The sequence below is a fragment of the Micromys minutus genome (assembly GCF_963924665.1).
Source record: "Micromys minutus genome assembly, chromosome: X".
Lineage (NCBI taxonomy): Eukaryota > Metazoa > Chordata > Mammalia > Rodentia > Muridae > Micromys > Micromys minutus.
The window spans coordinates 48,435,439-48,462,217 of NC_137970.1; the positions used below are offsets into that span (position 1 = coordinate 48,435,439).

The 26,779-nt window shown below is 37.6% G+C and overlaps 1 protein-coding gene across 3 annotated transcripts in view; it reads right to left on the reverse strand.

Moving 5' to 3' along the window:
* The window catches only part of HDAC8 (histone deacetylase 8), a 201,831-nt gene that overhangs the window by 82,732 nt on the left and 92,320 nt on the right, over positions 1–26,779 (reverse strand). For all 3 annotated transcript variants that reach the window (XM_080910311.1, XM_080910312.1, XM_080910313.1), the window contains exons 8-9: positions 21,639–21,811; positions 18,668–18,762 (exon numbers count right to left, since the gene is read on the reverse strand). In XM_080910311.1, the coding sequence (XP_080766437.1) occupies positions 18,668–18,762; positions 21,639–21,811 (268 nt within the window). The remainder of the gene's footprint in view (positions 1–18,667; positions 18,763–21,638; positions 21,812–26,779) is intronic.

Below are 26,779 nucleotides of genomic sequence, written 5' to 3' on the forward strand. Positions count from 1 at the left end.
TGATTTCCCAATGCGTCCCCCCCACACCCCATGCTGTCTTTGTTACCTCTTTAAGTTCAAGCTTTGTTCCTACCAGTGCTCTGGGGCCTCCTCACAGCATATCCCTCCAATTCTTCTGTCTCCACTAAAGAAAACTACAGTCACTTATGAATCCAGCTTGAGGTGCACTCTCCAGGCTTCTGAGTACCTCACTTGGCTTTTCTCAACTGCCTCTCCAATTCTTGTCAGTTACTTGCCTAATACTGTTTATCAGGTACTATATGAAACACTTTCCATACATTAGATTTTTATTTAATCCTAAAGCGATTGAGGTACAGTGACTTGCCAATTGTCATACAGCTGTTAAGTGGCAGAGCCCATAGCATAAACACTCATAAATATTGAGTCCAGTTATGATTTTATCGCTGTGATATGTCATTTATCTTTGTGATTCTATTTTTAAAAACTCCGCTTGTGAGTTTGTTTTTAACGGTTCCTTAATGAAACTCTCTACAGTTTTCCCATTGGCCCTATGGTCACCCTTTCCCACAGTGTCCTTGTCCCTCTCCTCATGTGCTCTTACCATTGAGACCTACACCCAGTCATGACCCATTCTGAATGGCTTCCTTTCGCTGTCTTACTGGCACTAGTTCTTGGCATAAAAAATGCTTTGCTTTTAAGTGCTCTTCCTTGTATTCTTTATATAGTCACATCATCCAGTTACCCAAACCAGAAAACATGGTGACAGTCTAGATTTCTTCTTCTCCTTTGCCCCCAGAATTCAATTAATCACCAAGTTGTGCTAATGCAACCTCCTAAACGTTTCTTAAATCTTTTCCTCATCTCCAACCCTACTTCAAGTTCTTTCCCCTACTTCCCTGATATATTCCATCTGTCTGCAGCCAGTGGGGCCTGTTTAAATCATCCTGAGTCATCTCACTGAAACACAGATCTGACCACGTCACTGCCCTCCCATGACTCAGCCTTGCTAACAGGTACAGTCTCGGTTCTTTAAGATGACATTTGAGATTTCCTGTGGCTCAGAGCTGAACTGCTTAGACTGAATCTTAACTTGGATAGTGTGACAGACACTATGAGCAAAGTATCCAGTATCCTGGTCTCCATTTCCTATTGGGCTTGTAATTGTAAGGATTAAGCTATCCCTGTACGACACCCAGCATGGTGCCTGACATCTAAGTGCTCTGTAATTGTCAGCTGTTGCCAATCTCATGTCCCTCCACTTATGTCCTATTCTTTTCTGTCTTCAAATGTGTATTTGTCGTTTCTGAAATTTATCACCATGTTTCAAGGCTCTGAGCTTTTGGTTGCTGCTTCCTCTCCTTCCTCTGTTTTCACACATTTTCCTGGCTAATACTCACTTCAGGCTTCAGCCCAGACACCATGTTTACAACATCTTTCCTGACCTCTAACCCACTCTCCAGCTCGAGTCAGACTAATTGGCTCTCTTCTGTGACTTTATAGACTCTGTGCATGCTTCCGAGCATTTAACACAGCCAACTGAAGCTGTCTGTTTATATGTTTGTCTTTCCTGCCAGGCTTCAAGCAAATGATGGGTCTTTTACTCCTTTGTATTTTCAACATGTACCACAAGCCCTGTATATAGTAGGTGCTTAATCAATCTGTTGAACTAAATGGCTTCCTGTTTCATTGAATAACTAGTTAGGTAGGGAAAGAATATCTCTTTCCCTTTTAGTAAGCTAGTCTTTTGACTTTCAGCAGCACATATGTCAATTCTATAACTAAACAGTATCATCCATCCCATCTCCACAGTCAGCAACATCTTATCAATTGTTATAATCTCAAAAAATCATTTATTCATGCTGTGAAAAGCCTTCAACTTTAATTTTCAATTTTAACTTTCAATAAGAATGAGGGGGATTCCAGAGGGGAAACCGGGAAAGGGGATAACATTTGAAGTGTAAGTAAAGACAATGTCAAAAAAAAAAAAAAAAGACAAACAAAAAGAATGAGATTCAACTCTGCCATGGCCTACAGATGCCACGAGCCCTGGTTTGTTGTCTACTCCAGCTCATGCCTCTAATGCCTTCCCTGCCTTCCCCAGCCACTGTGGTCTGTTTTCAGTATCAAGAATATGCCAAGCTCTTTCTAACCTCAGAATCTGTGGGCATGGCCGCTATATTAGTTACTAGTCTCATTGCTGTGGGTCGTGGTTGTGGTGTGTGTGTGTGTGTGTGTGTGTGTGTGTGTGTTTGTGCGTGTGTTGAGGGGACAGTGTTATATGTGGGCCTGCCCTTCCACCATGTGTGTTCGTAGGACTGAATTTAGTTAGCCATGAGATCAAGCACTCTTACATGATGAACCATCTTGTTGGTACCTAGACTTTCTTTCCCTTCCCTTCCTTTTTACTTGCTCTTTAGCATGCCTTTCTCCCTGGATTTTAAACTTCCTCTTTGTCAGAACCATGCCTGAACTGTTTATCAGTATAGCCCCAGGACTTGTCAGTGTTCAGTGAGTGACTGAATGACATTTGATGAATCAGTTGAGTAGAGCAGTCAAGCTATATTCAGTTTCCTTTGTTGTTTGAGGTAACAAAACTTTACATATTTATCTAGCAGCTTAATTGCTTTGGTGTTTCTGACCCTGCTCAGTACAGCTGAACAGGTTTTATGGAAGATGTAAGTCAATCAAGAAAAAGCCCCTTTAAGAAAGTCTGCTATTTAGGCCTTTATGCTTATGAGTAACTCAAGAATGATAATTATAATTACTATAAGCCAGTGCTTCTCAACAGAGGGCAACTTTGCTCAGCTCCTAACTCCTGGTAATGTCTGGAGATAGTCTCAGTTGTCAAATTGGAAAGAAAAAAGTAAAGATTGTGTTGCTGCCCTTTAGTGCGTAGACACCAAGGATGTTCAGCATTATATCACCAGAAATACCAATTGTACTAGCCAGAAAAAAACAAAAGCAAAAAAGAAATATGGCTACCATCTACTTTGAGAGGTGTCAGTGTTCTCTGGGGCTTTTCTGGCTCAATAATGAAGTAATAACAAGCATTCTTGTTTACTAAGACTTACTTCTGTTCTTCCAAGCAGGTCTCTGCTAATTGATATGCTTTAGGAAACGACTGGATGCTCTGAAATTGTACCATAACTGGGAGGAGGAGCCATCCAGGACAACCCAAAAGACAAAAACACGGACATGGAAAGACCTTTGTGTTTCTAGGCCATACCCCACCTTCATGTTTTATGGAATGCATGTTCTATAAAATGCTGATAAGAAAAGTGTCCTGTATAGCTTCCTGAAGTAGCAGGCAAGCGTGCTGAAGGCTCATATCAGCTCCTTCATAGTTATCTGGATAACATATTTCACTGGGCTGTGAGGAGGCATGAGAGTCAATTTATATAAGCTCCAGTGTGATGCCGGGCACAGACTAGTTGAACAATCAACTTTCTATTTCTTCTAGGATTTTTGAGAGGCTGGACTAAAGAATGCTTTGAGAACTGAGAATTGATGCACACTGTCTGTCCCCTAGTACATGCTCTGCAAAGGTTCACTTTTCAGCCATGTATTCTTTACACCAAAATCCTGAGCCCTATCACTCAACAAAGAGAACAGATAAGCTGAGAAATGTGTCAGCTTTGGGCTTCAGCTATGGCTGATCCTTGGCAAGTTACTTTTTTCCCCCTATTGGTAAAAGAGAAATAATACCTACCCACCAGGGTTGTTATGAGGCATGCATGAATATATGTGAAAGACCCAGCATATACATAAATAATGGGTGTTTATGAATTGTTAAAGGGGCCAGCATGGTGGCTCAGTCAGTAAAAGCCATTGTAGAACAAGCTTCATGACTGTAGTTTGATCACTGGAACTTAAATGCAGATAGAAAGAAACAATGAGGCCCACTGGGTTATTCTTACACTACTATGTGCACACCATGACACACACCCTCCCATCACATATGTACACACACACACACACACACACACACACAAACTTAAAAAGTTAATATTAAGCTTTTCTCATTCACATTTCATAAATCCTACCCATATAGTCTTTCAATAATAGAATATCTCCCTGGATACTTGATAAAATGTAAAATTCTAATATTCATATTTTAGCATTTGTCTCTCTTTATAGCTCTCTTTACTCATATAAGGGGTAATATTTCATTTAGTTATGGTTTTAATGTTTTGGCCTGTGAATTATCAGTTTAAACTACTAGGGGAGTTTGGCTAAACTCATAAAGCATCCGGTTTAGCATCATGTTCTCTTTCTCAAGTAGGCACTCACTGGGTACCTGAGAATTGGCATCGAGGCACAACATGAAACAGATCCTTGGTTGAGAGGAATTTTACTAAAGTCTTTTCTTTTTTGTTTCTTTGCTTTTTTTCAGACAAGGCCCCACTTATGTAGCTTAGAGCGGTTTAGAGTTCTCTGTATAAGCCCAGGTTGGCCACAAAATCACACTCTGTCTGCTAACCCCCTAAGTGTGAGAGTACTTGGTGCAGTGGGTAACTGAGCTCAAGCTGCCATCTATTCCAGTGCAGAGCGCAGTGTTGCCATCAATTTTATAAAACGAGCCTGAACACTTAAAAGTCTCAAAAAATTCATCGGTTATAAAGATAACCAGGCAATTTTCAATCCCAATGAGAATCTCAAGATAATGAACCTAACTATTTCACAAAATATTTCAGTTAGCATTTATAAACACACTAGAAAAAATAGAGAAAACATTAGTAATAAAAGAAATTAATAAAGATATGGACATCTTAGGACTGAAAATACAATAACCCAAATAAATGGGAAGCCAAATAGAGTAATTGAGATGAAAGAGAAGAAAATTAGTGAACTCGAAATCAAAATAGTACGAAGTCTGAACAACAAAGAGACTGGGGGGGGGGGAGAGTTTCAGATTAGTAAGACAGGACTGACAGAGCCCCATGGAGAGAGAAAGTAGTATTATAAAAACAAATGTACAACTGGGTGGTGGTGCACAAGTTTAGTTCCAGCACTTAGAAGGCAGAGGAAAGTGGATCTGAAGCCAGCCTGGTCTGCGGAGAGTTCCAGGCTAGCCAGGGCTACACAGAGAGATCCTGTCTCAAAAACAAAACAAAACAACAACAACAACAAAATAGCAACCCACTATCACCACCAACAAAACACTAAAACATATAAGGAAAAACATCTTGAAAGCAGTTAGAGAAAAATCATGTGCTATTCTATAGGAATAATAGCTTGAATGACAGGTGATTTTTCATCCAAAGCTATGGATGCAAGAAGAAAGAGGCCAATTTTTTAAGTGCTAAAAGAAGATTGCCAAGACAAAATATCCAACACAACACGAAGGTAGGAGGGAGAAACAGAACAAACTAAAACTAACTAAAATGGCAGAGTTAAGCCCTGACGTGTTAACAACAATTAATAATACTTTCCACCTGTACTGTTTTGTGATTGGTAGTTATGTCTTGAAAAAGTAGGTTTTTGAATAATGTACAAAATAGTCTACAAAACAGCAGGCATGCATTCCAGATGCAGAGGCAGGCAGCTTTCTGAGTTCGATGCCAGCCTGGTCTGCAAAATGAGTTTCAGGACAACCAGGACTGCATAGAGAAACTTTCATGTGTGCCTCGCTGGTTTCACTTAACATAAAAGTCACCAGTTCTCTTTCCTGCAAGTATTACAATTTCATTCTCTTTTACAGCTGAATACAATTCTTTATGCACATATGCCACCCTTCCTTCATCTAGTCATCTCTCAGTGGGTATGCTAGCTACTGTGAACAGACCAGCTATGGACATGGGTGTACAAGCACTGTTGTGTTATATGATTTGGGGTCCTTTGGCTTTACATACAGGGGTGGTCTATCTATCTGGGCCATATGGTAGCATTTTTAATTATTAAAAGGAACCTCCATACTGACTTCTACATGGACAGCAGCAGTTTATATTCCTAAAGAATCCTAACCAGCACTTGTTCTTATTGCTTTTCTTGAGGGAGAGCCATTCTGCATGGAGTGAGATAGAATTGAGAAAAGTTTCAATTTGCATTATCCTGATTGCTAAAGATATTAAACAATTTCAAAACTTATATCAGACATTTGCAAATTTCTGGTGTGTATATATAGACTCATGTGGGGGGGGGGGTCAAACTTGGGTATCCTTCCTTTGTAGCTCTCATCCTGTATTTCTGAGACAGCCTCTCACTGGGCCTGTGAGTGAGCCCCAGAGGTCTACAGTTCTGGAATTACACATCTGTGCCATAATACTTGGCTTTTTATGTGGGCACTGGGAATAAAACTTGGGTCCCCATGTTTACATTGCAAGTACTTTATCAACTGAGCTATCCCTCTAGTTCTGCACTTTTTTTTTGAGAGAACCTATTTATTGGTTGGATTATTTGTTGTTTTTTATGTGTTTAAATTTTAGAGCTCACTATAGATTGTAGCTATTAAACCTCTGTCTGGTGTGTAATTGGGAAAGGTTTTTCTCTCACTTCATAGATTGTCTCTTCACTTTGGTGATTATTTTGTTGTGTAGAGGCTTCATGATTTCATATAAAATTTAATTTAATCCCATTAGTCAATTTTGGAGCTATTTCTTGTGCTACTAGAGTCCTTTTGAGAAAATTCTTGTTTATGCCCATATTCTGAAATGCTTTACTTCTGTTTTCCTCTGGCTGTTTCAGAGTTTCAGGTTTACCAATAAAGTCTTTGATCCATTTCTAACTGATTTTTGTATAAGATGAGCAATGTGGATCGAATTTCCTTCTGTATGTAGTTATCCAGTTTTCCAAATACCACTTATTAAAGAGGCTTTCTGTTTTTATTTCCTTTTCCCCCCAATGTATGTTTTCTTTTTTGTCAGTTTGTCAGACATATGGTGGCTGTAGTTGAGTGAATTTATTTTTGGGGCCTCAGTTTTATTCTTTTGGTCCATATTTCCTTCTGCTTTTATGCTAATGCAACGCTGTTCTTGTCAGTACAGCTCTGTAGTACAATTTTCGGTCAGATCTTCTGAGAGTGGCTATTTTTGATCAGTGTAACTGTCTTTAGGCCCATCCAAGTTATTCCATACATTAACAGTTCATTTTTTTTAACTGCTCAATAGTATTCCATGGCTTAGATGGATCATACTCTTTTTAATCATTTATAAATTACAAGACTTTTGGGTTGCTTCCAGTTTGGGCTATTAAAGTTACACATTTATTTATAGTTTATGTAGATGTACGTTTTCATTTCTCTGGGAACAATGCCCAGGAATGTAATTGCTAGATTATATAGTAAAAAAAATAGTTGTGTTTTTAAAGGAATAGACATTAACATATCCTTTGATTACTGTTTACATATTGTATTTTTTAGATGTTAATTTAAAATTTTAATTGACAGATAATAGCAGTATATATTTATAGGCACAGTGGTATTATAATCTGATACATGTACACAATGGGTAATGATAAAATCGGGGTAATTAGCATTTTTAGCTCCTTCAATATTCATCATTTCTTTGTAGCAAGAACATTCCAATTCCTCTCTTCTGGTTCTTTAGAAATATATAATAAATTGTCGTGAACTGAAGTCACCCTCCTGTGCTGTTGTTGGCTGAACAAAGAAGATGAAAAGCCTTGCTTTTTCAAACCAGTGCTGCAACATCTATTTTTATAGAACCTGAAAATGATGAAGCCTAAGCCTAAGTGAGGGGTCTGACTCATGGAAGGAAGGGAGTCACTTTAAAGAAATTGAGTGAAATTATAAGAAATGGAAATATGATAAAAGTTATTTTTGTTACTAATTTCTCATATAGTTTCATAGGAAACAGATTTTTGAAAAAATATAATTCATCATTTAAGTTATAGCATTCCAGACAATTAATAAAGTAAGATGAATATATATAGAAACGGAGTTTAAAATCATTGGTTCAGGATGCCTTAGAACTAGCTGTGTACCCCAGGCTAAACTTGAACTTGAAGCGATCTTCCTGCCTCAGCTTCTTGTGTGTTTAGATTCTATATGTAAGCTGCCATGTTTGGTTGGAAGCTGAGGATTTCAAGTGTGGATATCATAAACCCATTAAAGTTGGGCACGGTAGCTAATGGACAAAGGCAGGAAGGTCTGTGGTAGATTTGAGGCCATCCTGGTCTACACAGCTTCAGACCAGTCAGGGCTATGCAGTGCAACTCTGACTTAATAGAAAAAACCCAATAACTAATTAAATAAATAAACACTGAAAATTGTTTGTTAGCACTTTTTGAATTAGAACTGAAAAGCCACTGAAGCATCTTATGGATGCTTCATGGATAAGTTTATTGATCGGAGAACTGCAGGCCACAAGTTCAGAAGACAATAGAGCCCTCAAGAGTTGGCACTTTTATTGCCTATTGGAAGAAAAGTTAGTGAAAATACTCCATTCACTGTCTTTTCTCAGTGACTGTAGCTTAATGATTGACACATTTAACTGCAAATGTGGATACTTCAATAGCAATCCATTTTCTGAACTGTGTTCTTACCAACAGACCAATGTCAGTGCAGCCTGATCTGCTGTTTTGCTTCTATCACATGGTATCAGTAGTAAATAATCCTACCAGAAGACTTTCTTTTATGTGAATGATTAGACACAAACAGAAGTGGTGCTACAATATTGAAAGTGCTGAATAACTTGTTTGAAGCTCATGGTTTGTGTTGGAACACTGTTGTTTATACTCGCATGGCACTTCAAAAGCATTGGTGAGGAAACTGTTGGCACCATGCACAGATTCAGGCAGTAGCATCAAGCAGACCACTGGGGTCTTTATAAACTCACCAAAAAAATCCAACTTTACTCGAGAATGGCTTTGTTGAAGCAGTAAAACTGATAATTTGTTAAAACTTGCTGCTGGATTTGGTATTCATAGGAAGTATAATGAGGTGCTTTTGGTATAGACTGTCATGCAATGGCTTGTCTGTGATTAAGCTGTGAGCATTAACTAGCCAGTTTTCATGGAATATTACTTTTTCCCAAAAGAACAATTATGATTATGACAGATTATGATGATTCAACATTATGATTAAATATTTGGAATGTGGTTAATGCTTTGTTAAAAATGAAGTGAGCCTATGATTTTATGGTAAACAACTGATGTGTGTTGGTTGTTAATAATAACAAATTTATGGTTATAAGCAAAACTATAATTTCTGAAAACTTGATTCTGCCATTGTGAGCTTGACAGCATTTCAAAACTTAAGCTTCTTCCCCCAGTGAATGCAGTGATGGCATCGATGTTTTTTCATGCTACATGGAATGTATGAACATTTTGAATGTTTTCCTAACCCAGTGAACTGATATTTTCCAAATACTAATACTATATAAAAGGGGGGTGGGTTTGTCAAATATCCATTTGAAATTCAAATTTAACAGAATGTAAAAATTCACTGAGATGCTTTCAGGCTCCATGCTGCATTAACATTAAAGAAGTTACCATCTGTAGAGTTTTGTTTTGGTGTAGTCTCAGGGAATACACAATGATCAGAAAAGGTTATTAAAACATTCCCCACTTTTCCAGCTAACACCCCATCCTTTTCATACCTGTGAAGCTCTGTTTTTGTCATATACTTGAACTAAAACCACGTCAACATATTTTGAATGAAGAAGCAGGCGAGTGATCTGTTACATACTAAGCCAAAGAATAAAGAGACGGGTTGAAGTCTTACAATAGCATTTCTTCTCATGGAATTAAGTCTTAGAAATAGTTTTTTTTTTTTCCCGTCAAAAAGTGTTATTTACAGCAGAACAGATTGGATTTGTTATTTTTACTTTAAGTAAATTTCAAATATTTTAAAATAAAGTATAAAATACAGTATCACTGACCATTTAAAGTAAAAACAGTAACAATGCATCAAAGGGATTTATTGTACAGCATAAAAAAGTTTTCGGCTAGAATAATAGAAAGGAAAGGGAGAAAAGCAAGAACACTGTTGGAAGTGAAGTAACAATATTTGAAAGTAAACCCAAAATTAAAAATTTGTGCTGGGGCCAGTAAGATGGCTCAGAGAGTAAAGGCACTCGCCACCACTCCTGATGACTTGAATCCAGTCCCTGGGACACACATGATAGAAGGAGAGAATAGACTTTCCTAATTGTCTCCTGATTTCCATATGTGCATGCACCATGAAATGTGCATACCCTCATACACACACACACACACATACACACACACAAACACACATGTGTGCACGCACACACACACACACAAATAAATAAAATATAATTAAAATTTGCTGGAAAAACTAAACCAACTATAAAAAAACAACAAAAAATATAGCTAGTAAGCAAGCAAGGAGATGAAATGAAATCCTGAAAAATATTCAAGTGTTCTTCTCATCTTCCTATGTGTTTTTCTACTTGTCTCATCTGTTCTTGGTTTCTTTCTTTTGAATTTAGGTTAGCATGTACAAAGTTCTAGCTAGGCTCCATTTCTAGCACCACACAGCAAACAAAGCAAACAAAATCTCCCAAATCATGTAATTAAAAGGGGGGGGGGATAAAGTCAGGTGTGGAAGTGCATGTCCTTAATACCAGTTAATTACAGGCATGAGGATCAAAGGAGACTGAGGCAGGCAGATCTCTGTGGGTTTGAGGCTAGCCTGGTCTACAGTCAGTTTCAGGAAACCCAGGGATATGTGTAGAAACATGTCTGGAAAGAAAGAAAGGAAGGAGGGAGGGAAGGAAGGGAAGGAGGTAAGGGAGGTAGGAGAGGGAGGAAAAGAAGGAGGAAGGGAGGGACAAAGAACAGATGAGATTATAGAAAACAAAGATGAAGATGGATATTAAGCTAAATTTATAAATTGGTTTACGTAATAGGCAGAAATTATCATAATTGATTATGAAAGCATCATTATCTGTTGTTTATATAAATCCATTATATGCACGAAGAGGTTAATACATTAAAAATAAAAGGGGAGAAAAAGATTTATCACCCACACAATAATAAAGAAATATGTAATAATATTTAAATTGGACAAAGCAGAATTCAAAACCATGAAGATAAAGAGGGATATCTCAAAATAATAAAGGAATCAATTCATCAAGAAGACATAATAACCCTCAGTGTGTATGCATCTACTAACAAACTTAAAAAGTATATGTCAAGCCCAGATTGGAAGAACTTAAAAATAGCAAAATTCTAAATCATGGTTAGAAATTTCAGCTCTCAGCAATTGACAGAACAAGCAATAAAGAATTCAGTATGATAGAAAAGATATTGAGCACACCCACAGTCAGTCTGACTCAGTTGATAATGATGTCATCCAAGAACAGCAGACCACATATTCTTTATAGATTATATATTAAACATTTTGTAAGATCAATCATATGTTGTCCATAAAAATTGTCAATAAACATAAAAGAACTGAAATGATGCACAGTATGTTCCCTGGTAACAACAGAATTAAATAGAAATAAAATAGGGGCTTTTAGAGAGATGGCTCAATGGCTAACAGTACTTGTTGCTCTTGTAGAGGATCTGGGTCAGTTCAAGCACATGATGGTTCACAACCACTGAAACTCCAGATTGTAAGAGCCAGAGGATCTGGAGGTTTTCTGTGAGACTGTACCAATAAGGTCTCACCAGCATGACTTCCCAAACATAAGCTAAGCAAGGACAACAATAGACATGCTAACATTGGAATGGTGGTGGAAAGCCCACAAAGCCGCAGCCCTACACAAAGAACTACAGGCAACTAAAAATTGCTTAAAGTAGGAGAAATTAGTCTTTCCCAGGGAAGATCACACCAACTGGTTATCCAATACCAAATGGGCAATGCTGAAAACATATATACAAGTAATGTTATACAGACTGAGAAGATCACATTTAGGAATATATATTTAAGTACATATGCATGTAACAACAATTAATACAACAGAGACTATGAATTTAAAAGAGAACAAGGTGGGAGTATATGAAAGGAAGGGGTAAATGACGTAGTATTATAATATCAAAAATAATAAAAAATAATTTAAAAAAATATGTGAAAAAGATCTTAAATATTTGACAGTCTATTAAAAAGAAAGCCTTTACATTTTAAAATAAACCAGATGTCAAAGGGGAAAATATTTTGCATCACACGAAAATTGAAAAACAAATCTATCAAAATTTGTGAGAAGCAGTTAATTTGGAGCTTACATAGAAATCTATAGCTCAAAATGCTCCTATTAGAAAAAAAAAGGACATTAAAAATCAATGAGCTAAGTTTTGTTTTGCAACAGGTTCTTACTATGTTGTCTGGTCTGAAACTTGCTGTGTAGACCAGGTTGGCTTCAAACTCACAGAGCTCTACTTGCCCTACCTTCCAAGTCTTGGGATTAAAGGCACACACCATCTTACCTGGCCCAGTGAGCTATGTTTCTATTGTAAGAAACTAGAATAAGAAGGAAAAACAACAAAAAGAAGGCACAAGGGAAAAAATAACAAAAGAAGCCATTGAAATAAAAAACTACATCTCAGAAAAAGCAAAACCCACAAGCCTGATGTCATGACACACGCCTTTATTTCCACCATTCTGGAGGTGGGGGAGGAGGATAGTTGGGAATTCCAGGTCATTATTAACCACAAAACAAGTCCTAGGTTACCTAGGCTATGTGTAGCTTTATCACACATACACAAAAACAGGGGCTGGTGGACGATTCACTTGATAAATTGCTTGCCAGGCAAGTGTGAAGACCTATGTTTGATTTTCACTACCCATGTAAAAGCCATTATGTACTAATGATCCAGTGTTGGGGAGGGAGAGACAGTAGGATCTCTAGGGCACATATACAAACATACACATACACAAAAGAAAAAAAAAACACACTTCAGGGAACTTGATAGTACGTAAGTTAAAATAGTAGTAGTCGTAGTAATAGAAGTCGTTACTACCATGAATGAAAAAAGAAGGGATATCCCTATAGATCTGTAGACATTTAAAACAATAATAATGAGTAAAGGAATATATTTCTTGAGAGATAAATTACTAATATGAATTAAGAAATGATAATTAGTATTAGTAGCCACAAAGCATCAAAACTCAAAACTTTTCCAGTAATGTTTGCAAGATAACCACTGTCCTGATATCAAAACCAGATAAGTACATTGTAAGAAAACAACAGGTCAACCATCCTCATCAAAGCACAATAACCTTTGACCAAGTTTCAGCAAACTAAATAAACAAGATAACACATCATGATCACATAAGTCTTATCCCAGGAATTCAGCTATTGTACATGAAAAAAGTCAGCACAAGTCTTCATTCGAACTAAATAATGGGTACTAACTAGATGGTGATTTTAGAAGATGAAGAAAAAGCATTTAACAAAATTCTACATTTATTTGTGAGAAAAAGACCTACCTAATAAAGAATCTGCCTTGAAAGAAAACCACTATGGCCAACACCACACTTTTCAGGAAAAATTAAGTGTGATGCCTCTTTGATTAGGAATAAGCAAAGATAAAGATGTTCATTGAGTGCTTTCACACAACACTGTACTGATAGCTTTAGCCCACAATTACAACCAGTGTAGTAAGACAAGAAAAAGGAATAAAAGATATAACGATTATATACAAAGATTTAAAATTCTAAATTTGTACATGATTTGCTCATGTGCATGGAACATGCTAAATAATTATAAGAAAAGCAAGGAGCAAGGTTACATTACTCAAGATCAACATTCTACTTAAGATTCATATTCTAGCAACAAACTATCAGAAATTGCTTAGGGTATTCCACATACAAAAAAAAATCAGCACCATGAAATACTTAAGAATAAATTGAACAAAATTTGTGTAAAGCCTGATTATTGTACAGTTTAAATTAAAATTAGAAATTTAAGACTATATTAGTAAATGGGATGAGAGAACAGATTAAGACATTGTTACTTATAAATAAAACCATATAAATTCACTAGATTATATCTAAAGACTTTTACATTAGTATAAATTTGTATATAAATTAATTTATTTTAATGGCTATATGTATTTTTTAATATTAATGATAAAGTTTCCTATTTTTTAAATCAAAAGTAGTCTGGTGAAGTAGTTTTTATTGTTGTTGTTAGTAAACCCAATGATTATGTGTGTTCTGGGGCTCAAAAGTTCTTTCAAATTTTAGATTTTTAGATTATAAATGTTCAACCTGTACATAAAACTGCTTTACTCAAACATAGATCATGGGATCTAAATAGTAACACTACATTATAAACTGTTTTTTCATGTAATAGTGCTACTTAACAATGCACTGGCTTTTTATGGGTTTCTGTCATACTTGGGCTTTTTTCCTCATGGTAGTGTTTCAGGGCCTGATCATGCACGCTCCAATTCCCTAAAGCGCTCCCAGTTCTGATGTCTTTTTACTCCATGATTGTCTGTCCAACCTGGCTCCTCAATTCATAGGCTGACATCAGCTCCATGGTTACTGGCTTTCTGTCATCACCATTTTGTACCTCATGAGGCTGTGCACAAAGAGCCACCCTGAAATGCTTCTAGAATCTGTGCTGGGCTTGCCCTGCATGACAATGGAGAATTTTCCTTGGAATATACGGATTTCTCACAGGTTGGATATACAGTGCTTCTTGCAAAGGATAGAAAGTTGGTACTAGAGTTGCCTTGCAATTCTCAGAAAGACTATATTTCCATTTCTCCCATCTTAAAAAGAGAAACCTCTCTGCACAAATCTGACACATACTTATATACTTGCTTGCTTAGTTGTTTATTCAATGAAGGAATGCCAGCTAGGTGGCTGCTTAATGTTCTGCTAAACACAGAGAGCTAAAATAGACAAGTCACAGGTGACCAGACAAATATTACAGGTTTGAGAATCTTCAATCTGAAACCCTAAATGTTCCAAAATCTAAAATAGTTTAGTGTTGATCTTATACAATCTTATACATCTTATACAAACCCTTTATACTGTTTTATGCCAAAAATTTAAAATCGTCTATAAAATTATCCACACACTATGTGTGTAGAAGCTATAGTTGCAATAAATGAATTGTGTTTAGATTCCTGTTTTATCACCAAGAAACCTCATTATTTATATACAATTGTTATAAAAATTATCAAAAAGGCAGCCCAAAGCCCAAAAACAAAACCCCCAAATCTGTACTTCTGTTCACAGACATTTTGACTAAGTGTTCTAGGAATATACCTGAACTTTAACTTGGTTGTATAACTTTTACAAGTTTAACCCCTTTGCAATCTATTTTCTAACAAGTAAGCTTTTTCAATTCAAAATATCAGATTTATTTATCTTATGTGTGTATGTGTGGTTCTGCCTGCATGTATGTACTGTATGTATATCACATGCATGACTAGTACCTGCAGAAGTTAGAAGAGGGAACTGGAGTTATAGGCAGTTGTGAGCTACCCTGTGGGTTGTGGGAACCAAACCTACTACATCTTCTTTAAGAATAGTATGTGCTTTTAAAACCATTGGAGTATTTCTTCAGTTTCAAATTAGCTTTCTATAAACATATTTTTCAGGCTCATAAATGCACCATTTAAGATTCTTCATATCTCATCACAATTTCCACTAAAGCTCTAAGTGTTCCTATTTTCTTACACATTCTGTAATAAACACATAGCACATTTCTTACTGGTCTTCCAGCTTCTGTCTTTTTTGTGTACTGTATAGAACTTTCTCATCATCACTTGGCAAACTCTCAAGAAGTCTTTGAATATCCAGTTCAAAGGTTCAGGGTCTCATTAGTTTAGTCTGGAACTTGCTATGTAGGTAGCTCCAGCTATCATTGAACTTGTGAGCCTCCTGCCTCAGCTGAATGTTAGATTAAAACTGTGTACCACTCTCCATTTAGTTCCCAAGTTTGATTTCCTGCTTGTCCTGCATTAGAACACACTGCTTTGTTGCCTTAATTAGAGAGCAGTATCTGGGTATAACTTGTTTGTGTACCTGAATCCAGATCTAAAAATGTCCTGACAAGTAGTAGGAGCCCTGTGAATAAGGGAGTAAAGGAATAGCTCAAAATTTAGGGTACAGGGTTTTGAAAAACAGGACTGTAGTTAGACCTAGGAAGACAGCACAGGATTGGGGAAAGGGCATTTGGAAGAGGAGGAGGAATATTATCCTAGGAGATGGAAGAACAAAGTCCAAGAATGAGCGCAGAGATAGTAGGTGAGCTGGGCCATAGTTGACTGTTGCAATAGCTTGACCTTGTGACTGTGCTAACTGTATTTCTCAAGACCCCCCTTGGCTCCTGGAGGGCAGGATATTTTGGGCTCTCCTTTGTATTCCCTTCACAGTTGATGCACATGTCCTCAGCCACCATTCTGACTATCTTCTAATTGCTTCAAAAACAATTGTGTAAGGGTATTTTGCTTACATGTATATTGATGCTCTACTGACATGTCTGTTAACTATGGAGGTCAGAAAAAATGTGTTAGATCTCCTGAAACTGGTATTACAGATAGGTTTAAGCCACCATGTGGGTGCTGGGAATTGAATCTGGGTCCTCAGGAAGATCAGTCAGTGCTCTTAACCACTGAGCCATCTCTCCAGCCCCCACCATTTTTTTCCCCTGAGACAAGGTCTGGAACTTGCTGTACAGCCCAAGCTGGCCTCAAACTTACAGTTCTTCTTTAGTAGCTAGACTTCTGAGATTATAGGTGTGTGTGAGAGAGGGAGGGGGTGTGAGGGGAGACAGATAAAGAGACAGACAGACACACAGAGAGAATGCAAGTGTGCCTGTCTAGTTTTACATCTCGTACTCTGCATTTGTCTGCACTTCCACACTCTTTCTCTCCAGTCACATGAGATAGGGGATACGGTCTTACTGACCTCTGCATCTTTTAAGACACTGAGAGTAGTACAGTTCCTAGTAAATAATGGAAACACAGAAAATATTTGTTTTATCTCCTTTTGATGATCTGATTGCAGATCGGATATTTGTGTGCAACTGTGTATTGTGACACAAAACTTATATAGGCCTTCATACTGTGTGGTCTATTTTTGGCAATTTTCATTAAAATAATATCTCATTGTACCTGAAGACTGTCATTTCAATTTTCTTCTTTGTTCCTTCTTGGATGACTCATATCTCTTATACCCAAAGAATATGACAGAAGGGATTCACAAAGGGTTTGGACAAATATATGAATGACAGAGTCATAAATGTCTGGGTATGAGAAGTGTGGAACACACAAAAGGGAAGAAAGAACTTGCATTTCTCAACTGTCTATTAGGTGCCACGGACTGTGTGTCAGGCACTTGACATGCATTACATCTCACTTAATCTTGCAGAACGAGTCCATATAAGGACAGAGCATCTCAATCTATAAGGCTGAACCTCCATCTGTTCCGGTGCATAGTTTCTCCAGGTACCAGAGGCAATATTCGTGTTTATTAAAATTTTATCACTCTTTTAATACAGATGAATCATTAGATTTGCTTTTGCTTCTGAGGAACATAACACTCACTCTCAATTCAGACTACTACAGTTTATGGCTGCTTTCTGACATAACTTGATCAGTTTTTGGTGTCCCAGTGCTCTAAATTACAATGCAATCTGAGATATTCCCACAGCAATAACAGCAATTACATTTGTTCACATCACTTACCTTTATATTTCATTAAGCTTCCAAATACTGAATAAAGGTAAGTCAAGTCAAGAAAAGAGGCTTCCATTAACCCTGACACTGGCAAATTGTCTCAAATTATAGAATGCCTTCTATTTGTATTTTAGACATATTGAGTGGTTTCTGTGAGTTACATATTATACCTCACCTATGGTTTGAAGAAAATTGGAAGCAAATTAGTTTAAGTTACTTCTAATTTAAAAAAAATAGGGACTTCAAAAAGCATAATGCTCTCAAGTATACAGCAATACATTTGGCAGAAATCATAACATTACAAGCAAGACACTATCCCTCATCTTTCGGAAATAGCTGGAGAAGGTGGGGCTTCACAAACTGCTTTGTTATTTTATTTTAGGTCACACAGTCTAAGGCTGTATCTTCATTTGTGATAATACTCCCCGCCAGGGGGAGGGAGTAGGTGGAACTAGGTGTGGTAGACCTTTGAATTAGTGATGATCAACATGCTCACAGGTCCCAGACAGCTTCTATTACTTGTTTTGGGAAACCTAAAACACATTTCTGCTTTGTTAAGGCCATCTCATATGACTAGAGGAAATGGCAAAGGTTCAAATGACATATTTCAGTTTGGATGGTCCAGCCCTGATCTCTGTACCACTAATTGCTGGAAACGCAACAGATCTGACTTTCTTAGTGATTATGGTTCCTTAACTTTACATTAGCTAAAGACAATTGAGAGAACAGGATGAACACCAAAGACTATGTGTTTCATCTCACCTGTGGCACCCCTAAAAACAACCCAAAACTTCACTTATATATTTAAAAACTAGTCCCTTCCCTTTTGAGACTGAAAACATGTACATATTCCAAAGAGTTCTTTGTGTGAACAGGTGACCCCTTCCCACAGTCTCTGTAATTAATTGAGAAATTAAAGTTGGTTGGCCTTTGAGAGCTTTTGTTTAAAAAAAAAAAAACGCAGAAGGTCTTGGCTATTTTGGAACAAGAGTCCACTATTCTGCCAAAACAGTGTGTTATTGTTATTGAAGTGTCTCTCAACAAAACGGTATTGAGTGGTGAGGACGTGATTTTGATTAGGTGGAATGACTCAGCTCTTCCCCTTAAAGAAGAGAGGACTTGTCAGAGCCTTACTTACCTCATGATCTGGGATCTCAGAGGATAGTGTTTTCCCTAGGATGACCCCGGTCAAGTATGTCCAGCAACGAGCCGTGTTGGCAAGGTTGTAGCCTCCTGTTTTCACCAAGAATTGTGAAGTTAGGAAAGTATAGTCACAAAACAACAGGAGAGGGAAGGGGGTGGGTAAGGAAGGAGAGAAAAGTGTTTCAAATAAAGGGCTAAAAAGACAAGTTCAACTTGCAGAATCCTACTTAAGCATACCTTAATGATATTTGTAACCCCTCCCCCCAGTGGGTGGACCAGTCAGATCGCACAGAGTGAAACTTGGAATTTCAAGGGCAACACAGATTAAAGAGGCTCTCATCTTCCAGCAAATATTCACCAGAGGAAGGCAAGCGCCTCAGTTTCCCCACGACACATTAACGAGACCGAGAACCCTGGAACCCAGATGTCTGGAGGTGACCCACCCAATGTGATGGTTTTTCAGATGAATTTTGCAATAATTCTATAAAGTAACTGTTGGCTGCAGTTTGTATTTTAAAGCTATTGGCAGATCTAGTCCTAAAGGCATCCAGGAAAAAGAAAAGGAAAGTGCTGACAGAAACAGACTTCCTTCTTTTAATATCAGCATTCCTTTTCACCACAAAATGCAAGCCTAGTGGCAGAGATCAAAGCGAGTGAGCTGAAGAAGGGGCTGATGATTGACACCCTGACCCATCTCGTCAGGTCCTGTCACAGTCACCCAGCAGCCATATTACACTGGTTAATAATCAGCATATTTTTGTGCTGAATGGATGTGCTTTGCCATGCAAGTATTAGAACATTGGCCTTTAGCTAAATTCCAAGAGTATAAGGGTATAATGGGATAATTTCCTAACCTCAGAGCCGACCAAAGAAAATAGAATCAGCTCTATTTTAGGTAGGGTGACCATATACATTGTCATCCAAAATAATATGCTTTTAAGAACAATGGATGATAGTATTCACTGTTACACTGGGCTAACATATATAAGCTGGGACATACCATTAACCTTTTCTTAAGTGTTCCTTCTATTGGAAAAGTCAGGGAGGCTACGGTTTCTGGTGTGTGTCCTCTAGGCCTCAGTGGAAAACTTAAGAATGTATCTATCTCAACTAATGATGTGTGTGTTAATAAGAGCAGAGGATTTCAGCTATCCACTTTGGATATTACTTTAAACATCCTTAGCATGGAAAATTAATCTGTAAGACAGACTTATTTGGAATAGTTATGTATTTTAAAAAATAATCACTATAGGTTTAGATTAAGGAGTGTGCTACTCTTGTTTACACATAATAATGTTAGACTTGAAAAAATTACGCTTATGCACAGGCATTTTCAGAAATATACATATTGCATAAGAAGAGTTATACACACACATTCAAGGGCTAAGCTTGAGGTTAAAAAGCAAAAGAGCTTGAGCTAATGCTAATAGACTCTTTTAAGAGAAGGCTGTAGCCTCAGACAAAAGTTAAATTCTCACAGATATCTGCTGAAGAAAGGTCTTCCCCTCTAGCCAGACCTGTATCACAATCACCATCCTTAGTGTTAAGGAAAGTAATATGCCATGCAACGGTTATCAATTTCATCTTTTTTATGGAGATGAAGTTAATAAATTTCATGCCAGCTTTTCATAAGAGAGTGTCTCTTGTAAGCAGTTTTAATTTTGATCCCTCTGGGGTTTGAGAATGTCAAAGGACTAAGCTGGCATATTTGTGCTGGATGCTCACTTGTTTACATAAGGCCTTTCCCAGAATGTACCTGGAACTGGGTTTTACAAGAGGGTGATAAAAACAAACCATTAATTTGTTCATCATATAAGCATTTACAATTTTTTATAAAAAATTTGTGTGTAATATTTTGCTTCCATGTATCTATGTATACCACATATATGCCAGGTGCTCACAGAGGCCAGAAGAGGGCATTAGGTCTTGGAATTGTAGCTACAGAGGGTTAAGAGCTGCCAAGTGGGGGCTGGGCAGTCAACCTGGGTCCTTTACCAAGAGAGGCAAGGGCATAATCACTTAGCCATCTCTTTAGCCTCCATATATGCACTTTGGTTCATCTTGGAGACAGGGTCTTATTTAGTCTATGTTAGACCTCCAGATCCTCTTGATCGTATTTTCAATGTACTGGGATTATAGGCATGTACCTTAAAGCCTGGTGACATATATGTACATTTTAATCTCAATCCACTTGACCTTACTTTAATATACCAATTTATTGATCCAGTGAAATAAAGACTGTGGCTGGTAGGGAAACAGAAGATCCTAGGCAAGGCACCTATAAAGGTGGCTGAGGTTTGGTAAGGTTCCAACTATATAAATGCTTCTTTCAAATAGACCTAGCATTCTGTTAGTTAACTAATGGCAATATCAGTATGAGGGAAGCAAGAATGAACAAGATCTTGACTGTGGATCTCTCAAGTTTACTTCATTATAACAAAACCACACTTTGGGGGAAACGAGAAACTCTTGAATTCAGCTTACCTATTCAATTAATTCATGTATTTACTATCCCTGTATGAGGAGAGATAGAATTTCATCGCTATGTTTCTAAAACATAATGGTAAAAGCTGAATTAATGACTATTCTGACAGAAAAGGCCCATAGTCTTTTGGAGCTGACATCCTCTATTATAACTTGAGATAATTTTTTCTTTTTTATTTATTGCCCAGGTTTGAACTCAGGGTCTTGTGTTTGCTAAGCAAATGCTTTACTCCGAACCATTATTTCAGAGTTGAAACAAACTTCAGGGTGCCTAGGTGTCAAAGCACATGTCAAGCCAACTAGGGATGAGCCCAGGTACTTGTTTATGATGAACTGAGGAAGTGATCTATTTCATAGACTTAGGCTTCTGAGCCACATACAGGTTAGTACTAGTCAATCCAAGAAATTCAACCTATTTTCTATGTCAAGAATGTATAGAGGAGGACTGACAAATTCTCTTGGTGACTTTCTTTTTTACTCACCTCCTCCTAAAATCAGAGTTGCCAACTGCCACTGAAGGACATACTTCAGACACTTGCCAATTCCCACTGGCGTCATGTTAAAGGAACACATCGGATCTCCAGCAATGGTATCTGCTCCCAGCTGTAAAACCACTGCCTTCGGATTGAAGGCCTGGTACACCTCCTTTAGTACACTGTAGGAAAGAGGAAGGGCATGAATCATCAGAAAAAGATGAGCTTTAGTTAGGGGTTTGCAGTAGTGGTAGGGTGTGTTGGAGGGATAGTTGAATTATCCAGTAATTGAAATGTAACCTATCACATCAAACTGTCCAAACTATCCACCTTACATGGTGGACCAGGCTGTATGTGCATTACATGTAGTAAACCTGACTTTTGCTAACAATTCACCTTCTTTCACCATCACCAATGGGCCAATTTTTCCCTTTTCGTTTCACAACCTAGACTTCACTGAAAAAAAATCATATCTGTTTAACTTTCATAGCCATGGGGCATAGTATAGAACCAAGAGAAATAAAACATATATATTGAATACTTATGAAGGTTTCCTTTTGAGAATTTTAGATAGCAATCACACTTGGAGTGGGGGCAAGAGGCACAAGCCCTGAAAACTGACATGGTATCAGTTTACTTTTCTTTATGCAGAGGACTTGAGGGTTCTGAAATAGAGTCCTCCCCAGTGCATATGTAAGCACAGTATTATAAGGAGAACAAGAACAGTATCAACCCGATCAAAAATTACAACTTGAAAGTACCCAAAAGAACAAGCTGCAGTGGGTAACTAATTTTGAGTAGAATCAATGCTATCATATCAGCTGAACAGCTATTTGCAGAGGGCATGAAGCTTTACAGATGAAAAGGGAAACATCAGTGTGACAGGTAACCTTAGTCAGACTTCCAATATTGTCATTAATTGAACACTGACAATGTCCAGAATGCATTCCTAGGAATTATAAGGTCCTTGCTCTCAAGGGGCTTACAATCTACTTTCCAGACAAAACATATCCCAGTCCTCAAGGGCCAGAGTAACTCTTACAGAGACATATAAACAAGTACAAATTAACAGACTTCAGAGTTGAGAAAATACAGAGTCAAAAAGTGATCAAAAATGTTGAAGTTAATGACCTTCTCATAATCAACATGTCAAATTACACCAGTGCAGAAAAACAGAAAAATCCCAGATCCTTCTGAGATGGCAAAAGGAATTCAGGGATATAAAACACTGCCCTCCCCAATTCATATGTAACCAGGCTATGAAATGATGGTCACATAGACGTTCTTTGACTTAAAGAACTATTTTGTTTTGATTTCTCATCACAGATGAATGCTGAGTGATTGCAGAGATTATAAGAATATTACAAAATTTATGACATATGATCCTCAATGCAAGGATTCTTAGGTATATTCTCTCTTTCATGTGCTTATCTCATGGGTGCAGAGGAAAGATAAGCCACCTGAACAGTTTAGGTGACATTTATTGAGCATCTACACAAACAGAGCACCCTATTAACTGCTGCTGGGAGACACGGAGGAAGGCGTGATGTCTATTTTAAAAAGCCTTGTTGAAGGAGAGGGGAGGGAGACTACTCTTCTTTCCACTCATTTCATTCTTTCACTTAGCACACACTTACTGAGCACCCACTATGTGCTCAGAATGGAATTGGATCAGATACTCTAGAATCAAGAGGAATCTGGATGGTCTGTGTTGTCACATAGCTCAGAGTAGAGGAGAATGTACAAACTCTGACAATAAATAACTAAAACACAATGATAAATAAAGTATCAAATATGGCACAAGGGAGAGAGAAGTGAGCTAGTCCAGGTGAAGTTAGAAATGGCCCTATAGAGACTCTTTAGGTCCTGAAAGATGAGAAGTACCATGTATGAGCCAATTCTCAAGATGGCTAGAAGCAAACAGTGATAATAATTCCTGGTGAAGATTCGGAGACTGGATCACACATATCTCGTTAGTGGGAATGTAAAATGGTATAGCCACTCTGGAAAATAATTTAGCAGTTCCTGTCAAAACTAAAAATAGACTTGCCATATGAGCTAGCAATTGCACTCTTGGGCAATTTATTCCAGAGAGTTAGGGCATATTTTCATGTAGAAACTTGTACATGAATGTGTGTAGCATCTTTACATATAATAGCTTCAACTGGAAAACATCCAAATGTACTTTAAAAGGTAAATGGTTAAAAAACCCAGCAGGCACAGCAGTGGAATACTGTGCATCAATATGAAGGAATAAACCATTGTTATACACAAAGAATTTGAGTGCATTACAAGGAAATTATGCTAGGTGCCCGAGGTCAATCTCAATAGAATAATACTGTGTGGTTCTATTCATACAACACTGTAAAATCATAACTACAGAGGGAAGACATTAATTAGTCATTTCTAGGAGTTATAGATGGCTGTGACAGTTCCAGAGGTAACATGACACAACCATGTGATGGCAAAGTTTTGTATTTTGATAGTAGTTGTCATGTGAGGTTACAGATAAAATTCATAGACACACACACATAAGTGAATATATGCCTAACTGGTAGAATCTGAATGAAGTGCACACTTCCCTTTGCAACCTCCTGTGAATATGTGATTATTTTGAAATAAAAGTTTTCTTAAAGTCACTGAGATAGCACAATGGGTAAAGATATTTGCAGCCAAGCCTGATGACCTGAGTGTAGTCCCCAGGCCCCACACAGTAGAAGAACTAACTCTGTTCCACATGTGCCCCACCCAGTAAAAGAAATATATTCCATAAAAATTTAAAGAGTTATTTTAAAGCATAGACAGTAGCAGGTATAAGACCTGAATTTGATCTCTAGAAATGTTCAAACAGAGCAAAACAAAAAGCACAGCAGAAAAAGAGAAAGGTGAAGGTTTGTGCAGTAAAGTTAGGGGAGCTAGCTACAGGGATGCTTATGGAAGTTACTAAGAGCAGAGAAGGTTCGAAGAAGGAAATGCATTGACATGCAGGCTAGAAACAGCAAGTGGACACGTATAAAGACAAATGAATGGATTTGGGCTTTTATGTAAAGTGTGGGAAATATCTCAAACATTCTATGGTTGCATGTACATGTGCAATGTATTTGCTGTTTGTGTTGGGGACACAATGAAAATTTCATCTTAAGAGATAAGTGAACACTAGAACACACTGAAGGCTGTTCAGGGCTTTTACAACCATCTACAGGCCACTGATACAAGAAAGACAGGGACTTGAGAGGAACTTCCATGACAAAATGACTAGAGCAACATGAAGGGATACCCAAGAAAAGGAGATACCTATAGTGTTCAGGACTGGTAATTAGGAGAGAGGAAGGAAAGGAAGGGAGGTGTTTCTGGAACAGTTGTCTTCATTAGAGCTGTAGGGGAAATGAGTCTTCAGGGAGTTCTGGTGAAACAGGCTCTGGATGGGTAGAAAAAACAGGAATCAGAAGTTTTGAAAAGGTAAGGCATTTGTACACTGAATAAACCTCAGTTTACAGAAAGCTGGTGGACATGGAAAAGCACTCAGGTTTTCATTTGTTCTGACAAATGGGAGCCCCTGGAGATCAGTAAGTACTGATCTTGGTTAAAAAAAAAAAAAAAAAAAAAAAAGATACTTAAGAGCTCTGATTATTGCTGTTACATGTAAGGACAAAAATCATAATGACTGGAGGCACAGGGACATTGAAGCCTTCTAGGCACAAGGACATGACAATGAGTCAGGGCCAGGGAAATCTGGGAAAATGTGGGAGGGGTGGGCAGCTTGTTAGAGGTCAGTGACTACAAATGGATGGCGTGTGGAAAAGTGACCATTCCCAAGTTCATACTCCCTCTTTCTCTCTCCTTGTTAATTATAATTTGCTTGTTTTTGTTTTTGTTTTTTTTTTGTTTTTTTTTTTTTTTTTTTTTTTTTGACCTATGGTCTCCCTATGTAGTGCCAGGTGTCTAGGACTCATGGAGACCTCCTGCTTTAACTTCCTGAGTGCTGAAAGTACATGCGTGTTGCACTAGACCTGACTTCCTATCTCTACTTAGACGTCAACATCATTTGCTTATATTAAACAAATACTATTAAAATTCTTGTCTTTAGACCTATAACATATTCTTCTACCTCGTTTGAGGACTTTAGCTTTAGCTTGTGGTTCAATAATTTTTTCTTCTCTCTTTCTTTGCTGCTATTCTCTGTGGTTCAGTATTTTTAACTCACTTAAACCCAGAGTCAAGTACCTATTATTACCTATACGAGGGATGAAAACACATTCTTATTCTACTAGTCCATAGGGAATTGCAGCAGGAGGACTGCCCAATAGCTCAGAGCAGCCTGGATTATTAGTGAATTAACAGATTAGCCACAACTTTGAGACCTGTCTCAAAAAGGGGTGAGGGGAGAATCCAGAGGCAAAGACCTGATACTGTTATGGTTTAGTAGTGGGTAGAAACTGGGGAAGCACAAAACAGTGTTAAGTGCTATAATGTTTGTTCATCCATTGATCCATCCATCTACCTACCCACCTACCCACCTACCCACTCACTAATAAATGTTAATTGAATGTCTACTATATACAAGGTACAAGGTTGGCAATGGGTTTACAGAATTAAATGAACAAACACACACAAACAAAAAAACCACCTCTCTTTTCTCCAAGGACTAATTCTCCAACATTACTTGATTTCTGGTTCCAACAACAGTGTCTGCCTGCACTCCACTTTAGTTCTTCCTAAGCATGGCTTGATAAACAAACACTTGGAACCACTGCACATCTCAGACCCTGAACTCCGTTGTCTGCTAGTTTTCAGTCTTCCCATGTCCTTCTTGTACTTTCTCCTTGTCTTAGAACTAATTGCTTGATCACTTCCTGTTTTCAAACCACCAACCCACCTGTTTTCTTTCTGAGAATATAGTTAGTGATTTCAGAAACTTGGACAAATGGTCAGTTTTGACTTGCGAACATAAGGCCTTCGACTAATCCATGCTACCCACATTTTCTGCTCTCTTCTCCTTCAGTAAGCTGATAATTCAAAAGAATCACTTTCACTACAATTCATATTTACAATTCCAGACAATCAAACCCTTAAACATTTATAGATTGATAAAGACCAATCCATTTCTGAAATTTAGCAACCCTTTATTTTACTTCTGATTACATTTCTTA